The 21,942-nt window shown below is 32.2% G+C and overlaps 3 protein-coding genes across 3 annotated transcripts in view; 2 read left to right on the top strand and 1 right to left on the bottom strand.

Moving 5' to 3' along the window:
* Window positions 1-441: 441 nt before the first annotated feature.
* Window positions 442-8,591, top strand: Rhogap1a (Rho GTPase activating protein at 1A). Its single transcript, XM_083089334.1, has 11 exons — window positions 442-579; window positions 803-1,082; window positions 1,161-1,340; window positions 1,420-1,635; window positions 1,816-1,935; window positions 2,029-2,273; window positions 2,628-2,892; window positions 4,007-4,289; window positions 4,464-4,734; window positions 5,027-5,198; window positions 5,287-8,591. The coding sequence occupies exons 2-11, from the start codon at window positions 816-818 to the stop codon at window positions 5,707-5,709; spliced, it is 2,442 nt and encodes an 813-aa protein (XP_082945460.1). The 5' UTR covers window positions 442-579; window positions 803-815; the 3' UTR covers window positions 5,710-8,591.
* A 122-nt stretch (window positions 8,592-8,713) lies between these two features.
* Window positions 8,714-12,859, bottom strand: Tbh (tyramine beta hydroxylase). The gene is made up of 10 exons (XM_083089364.1): window positions 12,513-12,859; window positions 12,292-12,445; window positions 12,058-12,204; window positions 11,512-11,759; window positions 11,141-11,294; window positions 10,570-10,833; window positions 10,222-10,452; window positions 9,814-9,942; window positions 9,532-9,706; window positions 8,714-9,267 (listed from the first exon to the last, which is right to left on the bottom strand). The coding sequence occupies exons 1-10, from the start codon at window positions 12,650-12,652 to the stop codon at window positions 9,122-9,124; spliced, it is 1,788 nt and encodes a 595-aa protein (XP_082945490.1). The 5' UTR covers window positions 12,653-12,859; the 3' UTR covers window positions 8,714-9,121.
* Window positions 12,860-16,154: 3,295 nt separating this feature from the next.
* Window positions 16,155-21,942, top strand: part of Lama (phospholipase B domain containing lamina ancestor) — a 7,049-nt gene continuing 1,261 nt past the window's right edge. Inside the window, exons 1-7 of the mRNA XM_083089471.1 lie at window positions 16,155-16,335; window positions 19,139-19,400; window positions 19,530-19,679; window positions 20,327-20,573; window positions 20,847-21,103; window positions 21,457-21,691; window positions 21,873-21,942. The exon at window positions 21,873-21,942 is cut by the window's right edge and continues 1,261 nt beyond it. Of these exons, the coding sequence (XP_082945597.1) occupies window positions 19,285-19,400; window positions 19,530-19,679; window positions 20,327-20,573; window positions 20,847-21,103; window positions 21,457-21,691; window positions 21,873-21,942 (1,075 nt within the window). The 5' untranslated portion in view covers window positions 16,155-16,335; window positions 19,139-19,284. The remainder of the gene's footprint in view (window positions 16,336-19,138; window positions 19,401-19,529; window positions 19,680-20,326; window positions 20,574-20,846; window positions 21,104-21,456; window positions 21,692-21,872) is intronic.

The following is a 21,942-nucleotide window of genomic DNA, read 5'->3' on the forward strand; positions in this document are numbered from 1 at the left end:
TATGTAATTATTATAGAAGCTTTCTCTTCTTATGATATTAAGAAAAAGATTCAATGAAAAATTTTGATAAATTCACAAAAGAATTTCACTTATATTATTTAATACAAGTGATTGAAAATTAGTTGCAAAGTTCTACAAGAATACTATTAATTTTGCTTCATATATATATATATCAAAATAATTTACATCATATGTGTATATATATATATATATATATATATATATATATATATATATATATATATATATATATATATATATATATATATACACATATGATGTAAATTATTTTGATGGAGTTTAAAAAGAATTTCAAATATTTACAAAGGCAAATAAGTAAATAATATATGATGATGCTATTTGTTCACTGAATAGATTTAGAAAAGGCGATCAACGAGGATGGCGAGGATGGCGACGCGGAAGCATCAGAAGAAGAGCCTTATTACGACTCAGTAGCCTTGGATCAAACTGGAGAATATGTCTACATTGACGCACGCGTCCCCATTGTTAACAGCAACAATGGAAACAAGGCAGCACCTCGAAGACCTCCATCATTGCCAGATTCGCCGGGCAATCAGAGTAATTATGTCAACATCGATTATTTTATACAGTAAGTCATTTGTCATCTCTTGCTTTACTTCAATTAAAGCATATCAAAATCTTTAATCACGCGGAGTATGCGTGCCTCCCCGAGTCATCTCGAGCATATGTTTTTTTTAAATTTATTGATTGAATTCACGTACGAGTACTCCCGGGTTAAAGTGAAAATATGGAACATGTATGATACGTAAATTATTTTTAGACACAGAGCGGCGATGGACAGCGAAGACGAAGAGGGCGCCAATCCAGCGCCCCCGATTTTGCTACGAGCTCTCAGTACGGACAACGAAACCGGCAGCAGCGATGCCGAACCATTGAGTTTAAGCGAGGGCAGCTTAGAATCACCAACTCCGACGACGCCGCGTAGACAGGAAAAGAGCAAGGATCGCGAGGATGACAGAACGTCGATGGTCAAGTGTATTGTGAATTCAGTAGTAGAGAGTGAAGCTGTATATGTGGAATGTTTAACTGTGATGTTACAAGTATGTAATTATTTTGCAATTTGATTCACAACAGTTTATTTAAAATACATGTGTATCGCTATCTTTGTTTGCTTGCAGTATATGAAAGCTATTAGAGCAACTTTAACAACATCTCAACCAGTCATCTCGGAGGAGGAATTTGGAACAATGTTCTACAAGATTCCAGAACTGCATGCTTTGCATCAAACATTTCTGGATGGTCTTCGAAAGAAGACGGAGAAGTGGGATAGTAAACCTTCTATAGGAGAACAATTTAAAGTATATTTAATATGCCGTTTCTCTCGTATAAGATAAATAGAAAAAATTGGAGTAATTACGTAATGTAACATAATTTCAGATTATGGCCAGTAATATAGGATTATACGGTGCATTTTTGCATAATTATGGTCGCGCGACCGACACTGTGCGACGATGCTCTGCCCATTCCACACAATTCGCAGAGATTACCAGAGATATAAGACTCAGAGGTTTTCCAAAAGGTCCGGGTTTGTCACTAGAAGATCTGTTACATAAGCCGGTCGCGCGAGTGCAAAAGAATGCTTTAGTTTTACATGTAAGTATATATAATATTTATTTATAAATGAATTCTCTTTATATGCGTCAACGTAAAGTGCGATTTCCTACAATATGACTGATAAAATTACTAGAGAGATAAACTACTATGAGTAAATATGTCGTAATCTTCAATTTATCTTATCTCGAAGCAATATTTTTTTTGTTCATTGTTTTCCAGGATCTTCTGAAGCATACGCCAGTCAATCATGCGGATCACGCGCCTCTATCAGAAGCTCTGGCTATGACCAGGAACTTCTTAGATGAGTTTAATATTATTCAGACAAAGTCCATGTTTCCGGTAAGAAAGATTCATGCAATATGTAATATTATATTTTTTTCTCGTATAATGTAATTGTTATATTATGCATAATTGTTCTGTCTTCCTGCTTAGAGTCATGATAGAGCTCAACGAAGATTAGTGAAGAATTCGTTTGTAGTCGAACTTTCGGACGGTCACAGAAAACTGAGACATCTTTTTCTCTTTAACGATGTAATCGCCTGTGCGAAGTACAAAGCATCCGGTAGGGACAAGTTCACATTCGAATTAAAGTGGTATGTCCCCATAGCAGAAGCGGCTGTTACAGAGGACGGCGTAGAGCCACGCGAAGCTAGCCCCGCTAACGTGGTAGCTTTGAGGTAAATCGACTCACAATCCATAATAAATTATATTAATTATAAATTATATTGATTATAAATTATATTAACAGTAGGAATTAATTTTATACACACACACATATATGATATTTTTATTAATATCGACATATCGATAAACTTGTTATCAGATTTGCTATCACGCATCCATTCAACATCTTATAAAATACACTATAAAATTTAATAAATTACACGATAAAAATCGTAGTAATGATAGTAATGACTCATTGTTAAATCACCAACATATCATTATATTAATGAAACAAACAAACGAACGAACTTTTTGATTAATCTAATGCTTAGTTAAACTATTATAAGTAATGAAAATTGTTAAAATAGATCGCAAGCGTGTACGGTACGCGATCAAATATTGTGGGAGGAACGGAACGATGAGAAGCGGATCCGATTGGGTGGAAGAGGCTCGGAGAAAAATCGTAAGAAACTCGCCGAACTCGAAGCGCAGCTGGTATTAGCTTCGCCAAACTTGGTTCTACGCGTCGCGCATAAGAGCCACCAAAACCGAGTGCAGAATTCCTATACCTTCTTTTTGTCCAGCGAGTTTGAACGTTCTCAATGGGTGGAGGCAGTGGACGCGTTACAGCAGGTATCGAATCTCATACTATTATAATATAGCTCTTATATTAATAATACAATTATTAATATATACTAATACATATATTTTATCTGACGCTCGATTTCATTTTAAGAACATCGATATTATTAAACAGATTCTTTCCAACAATTGTTTTCCAACTCAAATTACAAACCGTTACGTTAAAAAAAGACTAGAATTTTTGAAACATCGCGACAATGTAAATATGAATACGGAATGTGATAATGCGACTACATCATGTTACATCTCGTTGCCGTTTGTAGAGAGCTTGAGCGATGAGATTAGTCGCCTTTTTAAAAATGTTGGTCTGAAGGTTGTCTATAATGTACCTAATAAACTGAATTCATTAATCAAACGTGGAAAAGATAGATTGCCTATTAATAACAGGACTGAGGTCGTTTACAAGTTAAACTGTAAAAATTGTAATATGTCATATATTGGCCAAACAAAAAGACATTTAGGCACTCGTATCAAAGAACATTGCAACAACATTAAATTGCACGAAAGCAATCTTTCTGTGGTTAGCAAACATAAACTGGAACTTAATCATGACTTCGATTGGTCAACACCGATTATTCTGCATAATGAGAGACATGTGAGAAAGAGAGAAATTGCTGAAATGTTTTTCATCAAAAAGTCTGACAACACTGTTAACTTACAAAAGGACACTGAAAGTTTAAACGATATTTATGATAGACTAATAAAGGCGGTTTAGTCTTTCTCTTTGTGTTGGATCGAGAGGTCGACATGACTTGACACAGTGATTTCTTTATTTCTCACCACGTATTAGTTATCTAAGACAATGTATGTATATGATTTTTTCTTCTTTCTCCTTTTTTTGGTCACATCTTATTGTAATTCATTTGTTTATATTATATGTAATAATTTCAGTTCACTTGATAAGGACCAAAACCCATGGTCGAAACGTTGTGAATTTTTTCATCAATAAATATTGCCGGTGTGGTCGATTAAATTACTTTCACATATATTTTATTTATATGTATGTTACACACACACACACACACACACACACACACATACATATATATACATAAGCTATATTTAAAAAAACGAGGAAATTTATCATTGTTAACATATTTTACAGGGTGGACAACCTCCAGGACAACTGCCCTTGTCGATGTACGAGTTGCAAGCTTGGGTTACCGCTTGTCGGACATTTCTGCAAACGGATATGGGCAGCTATCTATTGAGATCGGGACGCGACGAGAGCTTGCTGCTGGGTGATCTTCACCTAACGCTGCTCGGTCTGACTCCACCGGGTTTAGACAGGGTGAGCGATCTATATATCATCGTCGAAGTTGACAGCTATGGACATTACTTCAAGAGAGCACGAAGTCGCGTCGCCAAAGGTCAAGCTCCACTTTGGGGTAAGATATCTTTCTCACTAGAGTAAAATTCTTTTTTCTTTTACATTTGTAATATATTAATCTTATATAATATTCAAATATTGTAATCTTCAGCAAACATAGATAATTGTCTATCTTAAAATTAAAATTCTTTATATTATTGATTATAAAATTTTTTATTTGTTTCAATTACAGGCGAGACCTTTGTGGTAGAGTTGGAGGGAAGTCAGAATGTTAGAATCTTGTTGTACGAGGAGTGCGGTACACGCTCGCTATTGCGAGGCAAATGCATTCAGCGGTTGAGCAGATCTTGGTTGCAATCCGATCAGGTGGAGAGATCATTGAACTTGGGTCCCACGTCATTGGACGTAGCACTACGTTTTGTTCCCAGCGAGGTCACTCTGAGACGAGTGCCTTCAGCCAAACCGCAAGGCTTATTTGGCGCCAAGATCCAGCAAGTGTGCAAGTACGCGCAATTTTATTCGAGTTAAAAAAATAAGAAATTGATTATAATCTTTCGTTAAATCTTCGGAAAAAAAATATTATACTTAATATCCAAATCAAATAATTCGCGATTGAAAGAAATGGAAAGTTACTTATTTCTTCCTAATAAAAGTGAAATTACTAAATATTTCTTAATTTATGCACATATACACACATACGAAATATTTTAAAGAAATATATATTACTATTACTTAAGTAATTAACTTACTTTAATATAAATATATTACTATTAAATGTATTACTTTTTGTTTCAGACGAGAGAAACGCGACGTGCCTTTCATCATAACGGCATGCGTGAGAGAAGTGGAGAGACGAGGCGTCGGCGAGGTAGGCTTGTATCGCGTTTCCGGCTCGGCATCCGATGTAGCGAGACTACGCAAATCATTCGAGAGTAATTCGTATGAAGCCGAGCAGCTGCTTAAAGAGGTACGTTTTTATTTCGCTTGCTCTTAATAATTATCACGCAAAAAAGAAACTTTCCATATTGTACTGATATCTTTGTGTGAATATGTAGGTGGACGTGCATTCGGTGACGGGTGTGCTAAAGCTGTACCTGCGCGAAATGCCGGAGGCCCTATTCACCGACGCCCTTTATCCGGCATTTCTGGAAGCCTTCCAAACGGGCGATCTGTCACGAGGCGCTGCTCTACGCCGCGTCTACGATGGTCTGCCCTCCGTCAATAAAGCAGTGATCGATTTCCTGCTAGCACATCTTGTTCGCGTGAACAAGCATGAAGCGCAAAACAAAATGTCGCTTCATAATTTAGCCACAGTGTTTGGACCCACGTTGTTACGACCTGGCACTAGTAACTCGCGCAGCGATGCCAAAAGTCGCGATCCTCTCGCCGCCGGTACCGTCGACGTGATGGCGCAGGCCGGCATTCTTTACTGTTTCCTACAGTTACACATGCAACAACAGAACAATCAATCGCTCTAGTCGACAAAACCCCTCGGTCCTTTAGAACGGATCCCGCGATTAACATTGTCATTTAATTTGAGATGGGTAGGTAATCGGAAACGCTGCAACTTTCTGAAACAGACATCTATCAATTATTAGAGACAATTATCAAATCTTCCTATTTAACAATATAATTATATATCATGTAAAAATAATGTGTTACATACATCGCAAATGATACATCAAAATACAATAAAAACAGAAATATTACGTCTTTAAAATTTGACAACTAGATTGATCGATTATCGATTTAAATTTAGATTATCATTCAGGCATCGTCACATATCACCTTTCAGTCTTTTTCTTGCTTTCTTTCTTCTTTCTTCCTTTCTTTTAATGTACCGTTTGTGATGTATATAACACATCTTTTGTATGCTGTATAATTACATCGTCAAATCAGAAGATTTGACAATAATCTATATATCCCTTAAATAAAAAGATAAATGTGACATTGATTCCCGATAGCGAGAGATCTCTCAATTTAATCGTAAAATATTAATTAAATTAATAAAGTAAAAAAGGCTACTTTTTTGAAATGATAATAAAGAATTATATATTAATAAAGAATTCTTTATTTTCTTTATTATATTTTATTTCTTTAATCCTTAAATTCTTTATTAGTTTTCAAAAAAGTAATCTTTTTGCTTTATTATTTTAATTAATATTTTATGATTAAATTGAGAGATCTCTCGCTCTCAAGAAATCAATTTTTATCCTGCAGATATCTATCGATAATTTTGTATTGCGCAGGTTGACACAATAATACATTCGGTCCCTTTTGTAGACATTAGTTTTGCAACCTATCTCCCCTTTCGTGCAATGCTGAACTAGAGACCGAAAATGTATTAAGTAAATAGACTGGCTTTGATGGAATCTTCTACATGAAACCTCTATATTCCGTACGCGTGCAAAATAACGTAGCAAAGCTGCTCTTATAGAACGATATATAAAATGTAATAATATATATACATATATATATATCTTTTTAATTTTGAAGTTTATAATATATTTTTTATTTTGTATTGTTCGAGCGACGATGCCACTCGCGCACGATCAAATTGACAACCCTTTCTGAGATAAGTTTTTCAAGAGAAAAATATAGTGCAGAAATTTCAGATGAGAAATTGACCAAAGAGGATTAATTTAGATTAGCCAAAGCGAGCAAATTGGTTGAAAAATTGTATTAATACTTTGTATATTAAGAATATTTCCTGCAAATTTATAAAGAAAATTATAAAGAGAAAAAAGATTTTTGTTAAAAAAAATATGAGAGTGTCTCTCTCTTGAAAAGAATCTAAAAGGGTAAAATAAAAAATCTTATATATTAAGTCTGAAATCGAAACTTTAAAAGCCTGAAATTTATGTACTAGATTTATGCAATCTCTTTCTGGCGCATCAATGTTCTAGGAAATTAAGTACTTTTCCATGTGACGTGTGTTCCTAACAGAAAATTTAAATCTTTTTATATGAGCCCTTTTGTACTCTTCGCAACAAATAAGCTATTGCTCTAAGTAATATGGATTCTGTACTTTCGTGTATTCATGATTGCAGAAGCATCCAGAGGAAAGAGAGAAAGAATGTATGTGTGTGGTTTATTGTTCCTTGGAGGTCCTATGAAATTCAGGGAACGATGTTCCTCATAGTGTGCAAAAAATTGAGCATTTGCTTTATATAATATAATAATCGTCCATTCCATTTATTGGCTCGAACTCTCTACCAAAAAATGAATCCAAGAAACGGTTCGAGCCTTCGTGAAAAAAACTTAAGAGATTTGTCACAAAAAGACATACGACTGCCTCAAGAAATAAGTCCTCCTTATTCCGTCAAAGCGCTATTTTTCGACTGTACTTTCGTAATATAAACAAGACTAGTTTTTCTTTATTATCGTCCAATTGCAGCTTAAGAGAGAAGATGCTAAAGACAAAGATCCTTTCCTGCGCGCGTATATAGAATGTCCCGAAAATTGCTTAAACGAAAAAGATGCTCTAGGAAGAAAGAAATCAAGTCACAAGTGCAGAATAAATTTAGATGCGACTTTTGTTTTTGGCAGATTTATTTTTAAGTTAATAAAAAAAATCATATTTTTCTCTTTTTGTAATTTTGATTATCAAAATTAATTTTCTCGAAGAAATAATCCTATGCGAGAAAGCGATTTATATATATTCTGTGATTTTTCCTTTTTTTCTTTTTTATACAATATCATTGATTTTGTTAATGATTTTTGGGACATTCTAATCGCCATAAAGAGAGAGGAAAAACACACGGATTTGGCAGTACAAATTAGTAGAAATCGGTACGTATAGTGTACTGTGCATTACGCCAGACCGTTTATGAAGTTTGCAATAATTATAAAGTAACATGCAAAAAAACACAAAAAGAGAAGAAAACGAAAAAAAGCCAAGTCTGACTAAAAGTGTTCGATAAAAACGAAGACGTATGTAAGAATTGTTTACGCTCGACGTATAGTAACTATTGTACCTCGTGCGTATAGAGGCAATCGCGTGCGCGTTATGCTTGTTTGTATGCGTGTATTACTACCTTTCCTCTCCCGTGTATGTATTATACCGTAAAAAAAGTACCGCATAAGATTAATTTTGATATCGTCGTAGCGTTTAAGGTCCGCCTTATTTTGTACATTGATACAAAGTGTAAAAACGAGTTTCCTCGATTATTATATTTGTGTATTATTATTAATATTATTATTACTCCATTATATATATGAGATAATTATCATCAGTATACTATTTGTTACGAAGTTTGATCGAGCTAGCTTGTTCGCAGCGAGACGCGATGTACTGCCAAAAAAAACGAAAAAAAATCACTTAAAATGCATAAATATACTGAAGGTTTATAAACTTTTATATCGATTGTATTTATTAGATTTATTATCTTGTCTTAACGAGATGTTTTTGATCAATATTAAACTAGCAAAACAAATTGAAGGTTTATAAACTTATAAACTTATAACTTTGATATCGGTCAATATGTATTTATTGGATTTGCTACATCTTATTTCGAGGTCTTCATCAATATTAAATTTGATAGTGAGTGAAAACGAATTCGACAGTTTAGATTAAATTATTATAACGAAACTTTAAAGTTTTATTGCGAAAATCTTTGAATTCTAAGAATCTTATAATTTGATATAATTTATAAATCTATATAATATAAAATATTATTATAAACAGTTTCTGAGATAATCGAATATTGGCATATTAAATAATACAGTAGCAAACTTAAAATTAGTGTTTAGGAAAGATTTCCAAAGTTTTTAAATAAATAATTTTAAATCTAATATTCTTTAAAGAGTCTAAAATAACAATTATTTGTTTGAAATTTCCTTGAAATATTCATTGAATAATCGAATAATTAAAATTTTAAAATAAAACGTTCACATTTGATCCAGAATTTCTCGCTCAAGCGAAAGCTCCACACAATTTCTGGCTGGCGGTGGCAGAGGTAATCTAACGGGTGTCGCCGCGATATTGTCCCATGAACCAGGTAATCGAGAACCATCCGAGCTATTACACTGCATTCCTGATAAATCAATTATAAATAAATTATAGAATTTTTATTATACAAAAATTAAGATTAAACTGCAAACGCGATTGATTAATAAAAGTTATGATAAAGATATAAATTTCTTTTTATATTTTATATCAAAAACTTTTTATATCATGTGTCAACATATTCATTGAAAACAAACTTGTCAAAAATTATTAGAATAAATTCAAATTTGAATTAGGATTATAAAAGACTCGAAAGAACAAATTTAAATACAAAGTTTTCAGAAGCGCGGACCTAAAGGTGCAGCTTCATAGAGATCATGAAGAGCTTCCACGCGGACTTTGGTCCATTCGATACTCTTGTAATTCGTTGAGATGCCCTTCTTTGTGCTAGTGTCTTGATTTTCCCATTCTCGCATGTAACGGAAGTACGTCTGCAGAGCATCGTCGCTTATAGCGCTTTTGCACACCTGAATAATACGGAATTTTTCTTTTTTTTTAAATTTGTGTGAACGAATAAATGCTATTTTATTTATATTTTATTATTCCCTTTATTTTGCTAATGATCTTAATTTACCTCTAATAGGGCGTTAGGATAATAATGAATGTAATTAACGCACATCTCGTCGGATATAGCAAAGCCGCCAAGGGTCACATTATCCCTCTTCATGGTATTGTAAGTACACGTAGTTATCAGAGAATCTCCCTGCAAAATATTTTATTTGTAATAAAAGAGAGAAACGAATTATATATATTTTAAACTTAATAAATGTAAAATATTGGAAACGAATTTTCTCTCATTTTTCATTCTTTTTTATTATGATGTTATCTGCCACTAATTAACAAAGAGATAATCACTATAATCTTATTTTTATTTTTACTTTTAATTTCCTACATATGAATTGTTTTATTTATTTATCTCCTATCTCTCTCTTTTATTTCTATATTTATTTTTTTTAACTAACTTTTGTGTTTATTTTCTTACAGGCAAAACGGTCACCGGTTTCGGCAGCAATCTGATCTCCTGAAAATGAGTGGAGTAATGATTATCATAGTTCAACGGTGGTAGCTCTTCACCATCCCTTACGTGACGGGTGATGACTTTTGTGCCCGTCAAGTGCGTATGTAGTTGAGAGCCAAAAATGTGTATACCACTTTGGGGTAATCCAACCCCGGTGCATTCCGCTATGCAGTGACCGGATAGCGTGAAGGCTTCCTAAGGAAATTAATGAAGAAGCTTGATTTATTAAATCTGCAAATCAGAAGCTTCAAATTCAGGTATTTTATTATTTTCCATATTTTTTCTAAAAACCAATCAATCAGTTTTTTTCACCTGTCCCGCGGGTATGGCCATTTTATCGGTGTATTCGAGCCCAAGCTCGATCACACCAGCATCGTACTTTCTCAGAGACTTGGTGAGAACAAATCGAATACCGGAGGAATCGATGATGCCTTGATGTAGCTCGGGATTATTATAGTGCACCTCCAACATGACATAGGGATTAAAATTAGCTCCGCCAATAGACAAGCCGGTTTCTTCCGGATATACGAATGCATCGGCACCCATCGCCCATGCTGCCATCACCTTCTTACAGATCTATATGGATCAAAATGAATGGGCTAGATCGAAGACGTATTTTTTGCTCTCGAAAAAAAGAACATTCGGTATTTACGAAAAATTAATCAATTGAGAATAATAATAAAATAATCTATAATTGAGAATACAAACCAAGAAAGAATATAAAGCTTTTAATTATATTTTAATTTTGAAAATTTGTCCGTAATTAATAATACGGAAAACACACATTTAAAATAATTCAAACATTCAACTTTAACGCCTCAAGAAATAAGTTTTCTATTTATGCAATATTGTTGTTGGTCCCGTTTCATGAAAGGACAATTACCTGTGTCTTTGCTGGTCTATCAGTTCCATCGCAAGGACCATCATAACTGGGCATTTCCTCATTTACGGGGCCCGCACAGTGAAAGATTTCCATATGATGTACGACATGTTCGTTACCCGCTTGAATGGCGGGGCCGAATTGTAAGATGTGATGCCTGCCGACAAATATATTATATAATATTTATGTATTAAAACTCTTGACCGATAAAAGTATCAATCTAAGTCTCAAAGTCTATTAATGAAAAATTTAATTCTGAACTCATCAATGAATTCGAAACGAATTACTAAAGAAGATAGCAATGATAGATCATATGATATGCAGAGATCTCTCGTAAATTTATTAAAATACATTTATATCTAAACTGTACGCACTTTTGTTTCAATACTGACGGTAATTTATGTACGCGACACCAATAAGTGGTTTCTTGCTTTGGTACTTGGACATTATGGGCAAGTAATTCAAGCTGCCAAGCATTCGCTGGGAACTCGGGCTTCTTATGAGACATCCTGCGCAATTCCGTACGGGACATGCCGGATGCTTTTGCGTCCGAAATCTCAAGCCCGGTTAAAGAAGACAATGGTCCGCGGCCGCGAAGCCACACAAGATGCGTGGTACCTCTCTAAAAATGCGAATATTTTAATCTATTACGATTTAATTGTTGAGAAAGGAATTCTTTAGTCGATATGAGTCCAAGACCGGAATATTTTATTTCTCTCTGTTCTCCTATCAATATAAATAATAATATATATGTAATTGTTATATGTGCGTATAAAATTTCGAATTTCGAATGTTCTACTTCTTTATCAAATCACTTTTATAAAGTAAACCCTTTAATAATCAAGTATATTACATATCACATTAAATTCTTTTATTTTAAATTTTGCGAATTTCCAAAAACTATAGTAAGATTTACTCGCCTCAATAATATAATCGTGTTTATCGCAGGTATCGAATTTGCGAGAGAAGGTGAACTTTGTGACATTTCCGCGTCTTTTCCATGCAAAATTCTTGCAGTCCTGCTGGCTGTCCAGATGTAATTTCCCGTCGATATCCGCCGACGAATCCTGCCAATTATTAGCAGAAGAACAAGAAAATGAAATTGATATGTTATACATGACGATTTAATATTTTTATATCACTAAACATTTTACTTGAAGATGAATCTGTTGATGCCAGTCGGGCCATAAGACACAGTAATCAGCCGGCTTCAGCTCTCCGTAGTCGGAAAATCCGATCGCGAACCAGCTGCTATCGTTGCCGATGTAATGAATCTCTACGACTACCAACTCGTTCATTAAATCCACCCTGAAATATTTGATGCTGAAATATTCGACGATTACAACAACGAAGACAATCTTGTTCGAAGACGCACTTCCAATTGAAAGTCGCCTCCGAGCCGAGAGGAATCGTGTGAATCGCATTTGCAGGTATATTTTCAGCGACCGAGAAATGTCGAGACCAACTCGAGTGGACGCTCACAAGAGCGACCAGCAATAGCAAAAACAACATCATCGTCGGTGTGATTAAATCCTCGTCAAAACCCTCGAGTGAATTCGCTAAGCGATTCGTCTTCGATTTAGATTTTGAATTAACTCAATCTGGATCTCTTAGTGTCGAAATAGAATTTATCTCGGTTTCTCAAACGTCGCTCACTTTTCCTCAAGATATTTTTGACAAGTTGTTGATTTTATAAGTTATTTTATCGCGAAGAGCCCACGAAGGATGAATCTATACTGATGATCCTTGGACTGCGAGAACTTTCGTATTCTGGAAGGGATTCCGCGCTTGCGAGTTGATGCGAAATGCGCAAGCTCCTGGAGACTCGAATCACAAACCCTCTTCCACTAATTTAAGAAAATCCTTGAGGGATTTTTCTTATATAAATTGTTAGGAAAATAATAAGTATAGTTTCAATAATAGTATAATTTAAATTTAATTTTAATCTTGTTCTTTACGTGATAAAAGTTGCGCAGAATTAAGTTTGTGTCATGTTATAATATTATGAAATACTAGATAATATAATTAAATAATTAAAACATAGAATAAAATTTTCAGTATTTTAAGTCAATTACAGTAATTTAAAATCAATTTTAAAAAAAATGCATAGTCCATATTATATATAATTTAAGATAATCCACTACCTCTCTGTTTTTTCGTCACACAAATTCATCGACAAAAAATTCGTATTAAACAGAATATAATCTCATTCGAAATTAATTAAAAGGAGATAAACAATTTCCGATAACCGATAAGATTGCTGATGAAGAAGGAGGAATTAAATACAGGCAGATTGCCAATTTATAAAGTGTGAAATGTTTTAAAGTATATCAGATATTTTAAAATTTTCGATAGAGATCTTGTGAAAAATTTTACAAAAACGTCCTCTAATCTTCAATGTATATAACTAAGAAAATTCAAAATATCCTGATTTATAATAAATACCCTGATTATTTATTTATGATAGTAAATATTTATTATTTTTTGTCATTTAAATTTGCTATATATACATACTAATTCTCATTCTACAAATTTTCTGTTCTTTGTTTTTAAAATTTTTGGATATAAAAGAAAGATCGACTCCGAATCGATCGGAATAATCGCGATTGAAATTAAAATTAAGGTATTTCAGGTATTTCAGGGTGTTCTCTATCCATGGGGAAGAAAGGAGGACGTCTTAATAATCGAATATTTTTCTGAGGAATATATTGCATTCCATTTGTGGCGCGTGCTTCGCGACCGGACTACAATCAGGAAATTCCGCAGAACGCTTATTGCGGTCGAACTCCTTACTGCGTATTATTAACGCGGGAAACAATTCTCGTGCAGAGAGATGAATTGCAAGAATGCCGTTTGCGAGACATGCGAAAATATTTTTTGCTCTGACTAAATATGCACTTATTTGCATAATAACATAAGTAATAGATCAGCAAAATGTGCGAATTTTTACGTACTAAACAGATTGTCATCGTTGAGTACGAAATATTGCACTTCGAGAGGTATTTTTTTCAAACGTTTCATTTTACAAGAGTATTTCATGAGCAAGCATAAAGTTTCCTTTGATAATCGTATGTTAAATATTTTGTTAAGATATGATTTTTTTTTAGAAAACTATGCTACAGTTTCTAATAAAAGATAAAGTTTACAACTGTTCAAATTATAATGCACTCGAGAAATGAGCGATTATTTAATAGTTAAGAAATATATTAATTACGACGATTAGCATTATTGGCGAGATCTACATCTCAAACAATTTGTGCATATTGTTGATAATAACTTCAACATGATAGACAAGATGCCTGTGGCTGTCCTCGCGCACCGATTAAAGCTTTAAATTGGAATCAATTAACTATGGTCCATAAAGTTGTGTCGCTCGGCATAAACAAGTTATCAACACACTGTAAAAAATAAATACAGAACCAGATCGAAAAGATCTAATTTCTGAAATCAGAGATAGATGCAAAGTTTCTTGAATTTCAACTTTCGTACATACACATATATATACTGTGTATATTAAATATGGTAATGATAAGATAAGTTAAAAAGAGAATTTTTCTTTACACAAAATCTATGAAGTCATGAATACGTATATAATCTTTTTTGTATAAAAATATTAAAATAAAATCATATGAAGGTAAATGCTTTACAAAAATATTTTTTTATATCAAAATATATGAAATTTGAATTTTGTCTCTCTCTCTCTCTCTCTCTCTTCTTTTATTATTAAAAATAAAACACCCAAATTATTCAAGAATGCGTTTACTTGTGTGTATCTGTTACTAGTTCAATTCAACTTTTACTTTATCATATAGGTATTGACTTATCTCGATAGATATTTTGACTCAATTATATTAGTCATATTTCATAGCTTAATGGATGTTTGTTGTCACTGTAGTTATTAGTTTTACATTTTTTAAATTATTATCATATTAAATGCATATATATGTAGAATGATATATATATAATTGTATCAAATGCGAGGTCACTGCATTTAAATATGAGATAATAATTTAAAAAACGTAAAACTTAAAAAATATTTCTTAGAAAATTTTGCACAAATAATTTTTTTTTTAGGAAGATAAAGACTAATTGAGAAACTTATTATATGCAACGATATTATGTAATATGTATGTATAGATTATGTGTATGTATATATATATATATATATATATATATATATATATATATATATATAGTGTATGTATAGTATATTATTATGCTATTTTTTAATAATATAATACATATATATCATAATTTTTTATAATTTTATATCTTAAATTATGTAATTGTAATGTACATTAAATTATGTATGAGATTATATCGAAATTTTATATGCTTTTCATTATCAAATTAAACAATCACTAATAAAATCTTTTTCCATATTCTTTGTAAGAATTTGCAATTACTCTAGAATTGACTAAAATCTCGAAATTGACTAAAGTATCACAAATAATCAATTGTCAAAACTTGCATAATGCACGAACATAATGATTCATTATTTGTAAATAATCTATTGCAAAATTTGCAATTAATTGGAAATTAACCTTTGCAAAAGAATTTAATAACTATATTGCATATATGTCTTTTAAATTTTTGGTGGAAAAAATTTTATTTTTTGTATGAAAACGTTTAGAGATTATATAATACTGAAGTTGGACTATATTGCAATCCAATCTCAGTATTATAATACTTTGTTTTAATTATCGTTTGATTTAAAAAGAATTTAAAGAGCAAAATTTATATGAAATATGCAAATTTATATGAATTGTTGTAATCGCTGATTCTACAATATAAATTTAAAATTTTACAATGTGTTAACTAGAGTTCTCCAAGACTTCTCATGTGACTCCTCTAAGTATATTCTGACATCTTTCTTGCAATTCCCTATACTTCAACTTTGTCGCTTGGGCTTCGAAGCCGGGACAATGACGCGGCGCAACGATCATGGTCGTAGTGGGGATTGTAAATGATGATGACGGCAAGGGTAAAGAGGAAAGGGAACGGCACGGAAATGCTGACGACCAGCTGGCGGCGAGTCAGTCGGTATAGACCAACGCTCACGCTTGGATTGGAGTATCGGAGCAACCAGTCCAGGAACATACACATATATGTATGAGGAATGTAATCTGTGTCCGATGACCCATTCATTACCCGTGTACGACGCGCTGCAATTTACAAACTGCCAAATTTAATCCAGGGTGAGTGAATAATTGAATCATGAAAAAGCCACGTGCACGATCATCTGGAGAAGTACGACTAAGATCGGCGTAAGGACCCGATTCCCGAGCAAAAGACGCACGAAAGTGATCCTTACAAAATCGAAGATCGAAATAAGATATATTATTAATCTGATTTTATACAAGAGAATTTAAATCCTCAAACCAGTTTTGATAGATGACTATTTAATAACGGTGAAATTTTTTTATTATTTCTGCTCCGTTTTCAATAGTTTCCCGATGAAAAATGCATGTGTGTCTGATTGCGCTTGATTTCGAAAATTAATGAAATCCATTCTACAGATATGCAAGCGAAAATTATACTTAAATTGAAAAAATATTCTTTCGATCCTCAGCATGTTTATTTCTTAATGCAATAACTACAAGTTTTGTTTACAATGTTTTGCTGTTTTTTCCGGTACATTCCGTATACTTTAGTACTTCCGTCAAAGATATTAAAATGCATAATGCACATTAGTGCAGTAATGCATAATATATCAGTATTCTTCACGTAATCTTTTTTTATGCATATAGCACGTACATATTTGCTTCATGTTGAAATAAAGATCTTTGATGATTCATGGTCATAACCGCAAATTTTCCGTCGTTGGCAACGAAACTGGAATTCCAATGATTGAATGACATAAAAAAAATATTAAAAAAACAATAGAACGAAGAATATAGAGCGATATTTGTCTCTTTTCAATATAATGAGAAAGAAGTCCAAGAGATAACAAAAAAAATATAAGACTATTTACAAGTCTTTTACAAGTGTTAACTTTGAATAGGACAAATACAATCTTGACCTTGTATCTACTTTTAACTATTTATTTCAATGCCAATAATGAACATGTCGTAATATTATTAGTTTTTATTAATTAGCAACTAAAATAATCAATAACTTTTGAATTATATAATATAAAATATACAAATTAACAAATTAACAAATAAGTAATATAATAAAGATTACATATATATAATAAATATTAACAAATATATTAATAAATATTAATAAATATTAAAAATAATTAAATATAATAAATATATATAATAATTAAATATAATGATAAATACACATGAATAATTAAAAAATTTATACATAAAAAATGATTTTCTCCACTATGGCGGAAGAATTCAATTATTGAATAAGCTACTACGATAAACAAAATATATTTTTTTGACGAATCTTATATCAAAAATAAGTCACGAAACTTCCTTAAGGCCATTCTTTCCGCGAAAACATAAATCACTTGTCTGTTATAATTTTCCAAATAATATATAACAACATTTTCCAAATATAACACATTGCAGAAAATTTTCCTCATGGCTGTGAATCAAATCGCGAAGCCATTGATTAAATATTGACTCTCTTATTTATACTTCGTGATAAGTTAATTGACACAACATACACATGTCGTGTGTCGCTGCCATTTGTAATAACTATTCAATTGCTTAAAAATGTACAATGTGAAATTTACCGTGTGATATATGTAATGTTACTTGCAGAGAGAGATAAAACCATTGATTTTTATGTACCATTTTACGAATATCTGTCGATCTTTGTGTCAAAGCCATTAAAATCTGTCATAAGAAAACGATAAACGTCACAAATGGCGCGCCCCAACTATTATTTGCAAAGTCTTTCGCAAGTCGCGAATTATGACACTTAGAGAGAAAATATGTTATCTCATTGGCGACAAAATATGTGTGCGCAATTACTATTTTTATATCTCATTCCGAATATTCTCATTTTCGAATATTTGTCCGAAATTCTTTCAAGTCTTACACATTTTTTTCAATTTGACAAATAGATTGAAAAACAAATTAAATTCATATGTATGATTAAATTTTTTATAATTCATTAATTTCTGAAAAATTCATATACTTACAGAAACAAAAAATAATTTAATCTTTATGAACATTTATATTTCATACTTCGTGTTAAATTTCGCTTAATTGGCAGAAAGAAATCGTATGCAATTCTTATATAAAAGAAAATATTTATACCGTTTGTATATATATATATATATATATATATATATATATATCATATTTCATTAGGAATTTCGGAAGCTTAACCTTCAATAAAGATAAACAATTGCGTAATGTATGTGTGTAAAGTTGATAAAATTAGTAAATGCATGATGATATTCTCCAGAAAAGTCTAATCACAAGTGATAACGAGCAGACGAAAATCTTAGCCTTCATCTTCGATTTGCAAGTGACTTCGATAGCAATTTTCAATCTTCTAATGAATGATTTGTACTTATTTTATCGAGCCTTTTTTTCTATTTATACTTGCAAGACAAAAATTCAAATATTGAACCATATTAAATGTCATTTATATAAGTAATTTTTATATAAAGTTTGCGAAGCATTTATGTTATTATTATTTTTGAAAGTCTATGAAGAAAAGGGAGAGAATTTTATTATTTTCTATAGAAAAATCTTGGCTTTTGTCATCATTTTTCAAATAAGTTTAAAATAATACACAAATTTTTATTATATCTCAAACCATTTTTCTTTCTATCATGACAAAGCTAAGTTAGCTGACTGCTAAGTCAACAAAATAGGATACAAGAATGTGCGAGATTGTGGGATATCGGAAATGGATTTACCGAACAGAAGAGAAATATTTAAGTATTCTATTTTTCAACATTTATTTTGTAGATAAGAAATGGCACGTGGTTGACAAACTGTGTTGTAAAACTGTTTATCATGCTACAGTAAAAAGTAATTTCAAAGGAATAGAATTTCCATAAATTTCCAATATATATTGTTACAGTGGCCAGAAAAGAAGCTGTAGGCGATCTTTGAGAAGAAGCACCATTGAAAACCTGCGGCAGATCAGGCGTCGGTAATCGATGGGTTGATAACGTTCTTTGTGCCATTTTCTTTTCGTTATCAGGGTGTGTAGCTTACCTATGAGCCATGCTGAAGGTGGTTGGAGCCTCGTGGTTGCAGACTCGCATCTCCACCTACATCCTCGTGGCCGTTGCTCTCATCGGCATCGGCGCGATCATCCTTGGCGAATTTGACTTTTTACAGTAAGTAAACACTGATTTAATGGTCAGCAAATCTGAATAAAAAATAATTGTTGGATATATGAAAAGAATAAACAAAATTTTTGCCAAAATTTCAATAAAATATTAATGTATATAAATTTTGCATATTAGTGTTGAAAAAGATGGAATCTACTCGGCTACCGTATCATGGAATCACAAGGGAGGATATCATATCGAATTTTGGGGTCAAGGCAACGACCTCGCCAATGTGAAACTGAATGTCGCCCGTGCGTATTATAAGACCAGCATCTTTGAATCTGGGTAGGTCAATGTTATTAAATAGAGAAAACTTAAAGTTGTATCTGTTTTCAAGATATTTCCGGCGTCGTTAAAGTACATGGAACTCTAAAGCAGGCTATCGTTAAACACGTCTTTATAAAGTTGCAAATGTTACTTCGTAATTTATTTCTATAAAAATTAGATGAAATGATTAGAGATAAAGTTTAAATAATCTTATATATTTTTGATTTTCAATATAAAATTTCGATCGCATTGAGAAAATATATTGAACTAAATTTAGCGCAAAATCGAACTCTTTATATTTACAATTAATAAATTATTCTGAATTTATTTAAAGAGAAGCAATAATTTGTATTGATTTCATTAAATTGATATTTGTAAAATATATATCGCGATCCTAATAAATTCTAATTTTACGCGATTAAAATGAATGAATAGATTCTAATGATTGAGATGCAATAGTTTTACTTCCGTCATAATTATTTTATAATGCTATTTATAATTCTGCATATAATTAATCTTGTAAAAACATATCTTTTAATGCGTAAATATCTTGGAAAATTCCTAGGACTCATATGTTCGCTTCGCATATGTCAAATAAGAATATTCTACAGATATCGCGTTCAATATGGAGTAAAATAAACATGGCGAATCGCGATATATTCCAGATGGTCCATCATCGAAATAGAAACATCATCCAAATATCCGGATGTCGTGCAAGCTTACGCGGCTGGTTTATTAGAGGGCAGTCTAACATGGCAATTGATCTATCATCATTGGTACAATACTGTCAACACCGTTTGCGAGAAATGGGCTGTGGAATGTTGGAAATTGATGGAATTCTTTCGCGAAAATACTGCCATTGTTCGCGAACGTGCCGAACTCTTGGCAGCCACAGATTCATTTTGGCACATGGTAAGTTAAAAGAGATAATATAATATTTGAAAATTTTTTTATATACTGCAAGTATTTTCTACGATGTCAAACATGCTTAGTAAATTAATTTTTCTTTATATTAAAGCTTTTGAGGAATTATATATTTATATATTTTTGTTTTGCTTTTTTTAATAAAAAAGTCAGTTAATATAAAATTAATTAAAGCGAATATTCTTGACTATATAACATCGCGAAATAAAATATTTTAAATTTTTAAAAATTCGAAAGGATTTATACGTCTTCCAATTACAGGTACGATTGTTTTATATTCAATTGGACGGCTTAGAGGCTGGCTGGAAATACGCGGTTCGTCGTAGTCGGCAAACAGTAGAGATGAACACGGAACATTTCCTCTGGCTGGCAATAGCTGCAGATCTACCGGATCTCGAGCAAATGGTGAAGAATTTTGATTCTCAAAGCAACTGCACTAAAGGCATGATTTTCCTTAAAAGTCTACCTCGCGAAGGAATGGAACCGTTGATAGCTATTGGACATAGCACTATTGCACCGTAAGTAATCTTTATTCATGATATATATGTACAAAGAAATAAATCATTTTTAGAAATATTATTCTATGAAATAAACTATTTCGGAGATATATAAAAGAAGCACCTTAGAAATGTTACGTAAATAATTAACGTCTGCATTTAAATAGTAGAATATAATGAAAATGTCTTGTATGATAAATGTGTCATAGAGATTACTTTTAGAGATTTATGCTAGAATTTAAGAATAATTTTTAATCTACAACTTCTATTCGCTACGAGGATACTCGAGTGTAAGTATGTTATCGTATAAAGGTAAATAAAAATATTGTTCGATTATCGGACATATCGCGAGCCATTTCATATTTTTCTTACAGATACGCTAAAATGCTGAGACTGCTAAAAAAGTACACTTTTGGTTATCACCTATTGCCAAAAACTTCCGAGCCGGTACCAGGCAGATCCATTATAATGTCATCTTATCCTGGTGCTCTATCGTCCCATGACGAGTTTTATGTAATTCAAGGTCAGAATCATGAATTGATTGTTGCCGGAATGCCGTGGGTAAACGCTAAGCGCAGTTTGTGGAATTTTACAAATGCAAAAAATCAGGTAGATAAAACTTTGCTTTGATTCTTATAGTTTTACAGTTTATTCCAAAAATGTCAAAAAATATTTATATACAAGACAATAATTTACAATTTATATAAAAATTTGATTTGTTTTTCTGTTGACTTCTTTAAGCGGAATATATTAAAAGTCAGGAGATTGTATTGATTTTCTTATTCAATAGGTGATGTCATCCGTGAGAGTAATGACGACGAATCGTTTGACGACTGATGGGCAACGCTGGTTTGATAGCA

The sequence above is a fragment of the Camponotus vicinus genome, unplaced genomic scaffold, assembly GCF_025532165.1.
Source record: "Camponotus vicinus isolate PSW18456_S1 unplaced genomic scaffold, iyCamVici1.0 SCAF_1, whole genome shotgun sequence".
NCBI classification, from domain to species: domain Eukaryota; kingdom Metazoa; phylum Arthropoda; class Insecta; order Hymenoptera; family Formicidae; genus Camponotus; species Camponotus vicinus.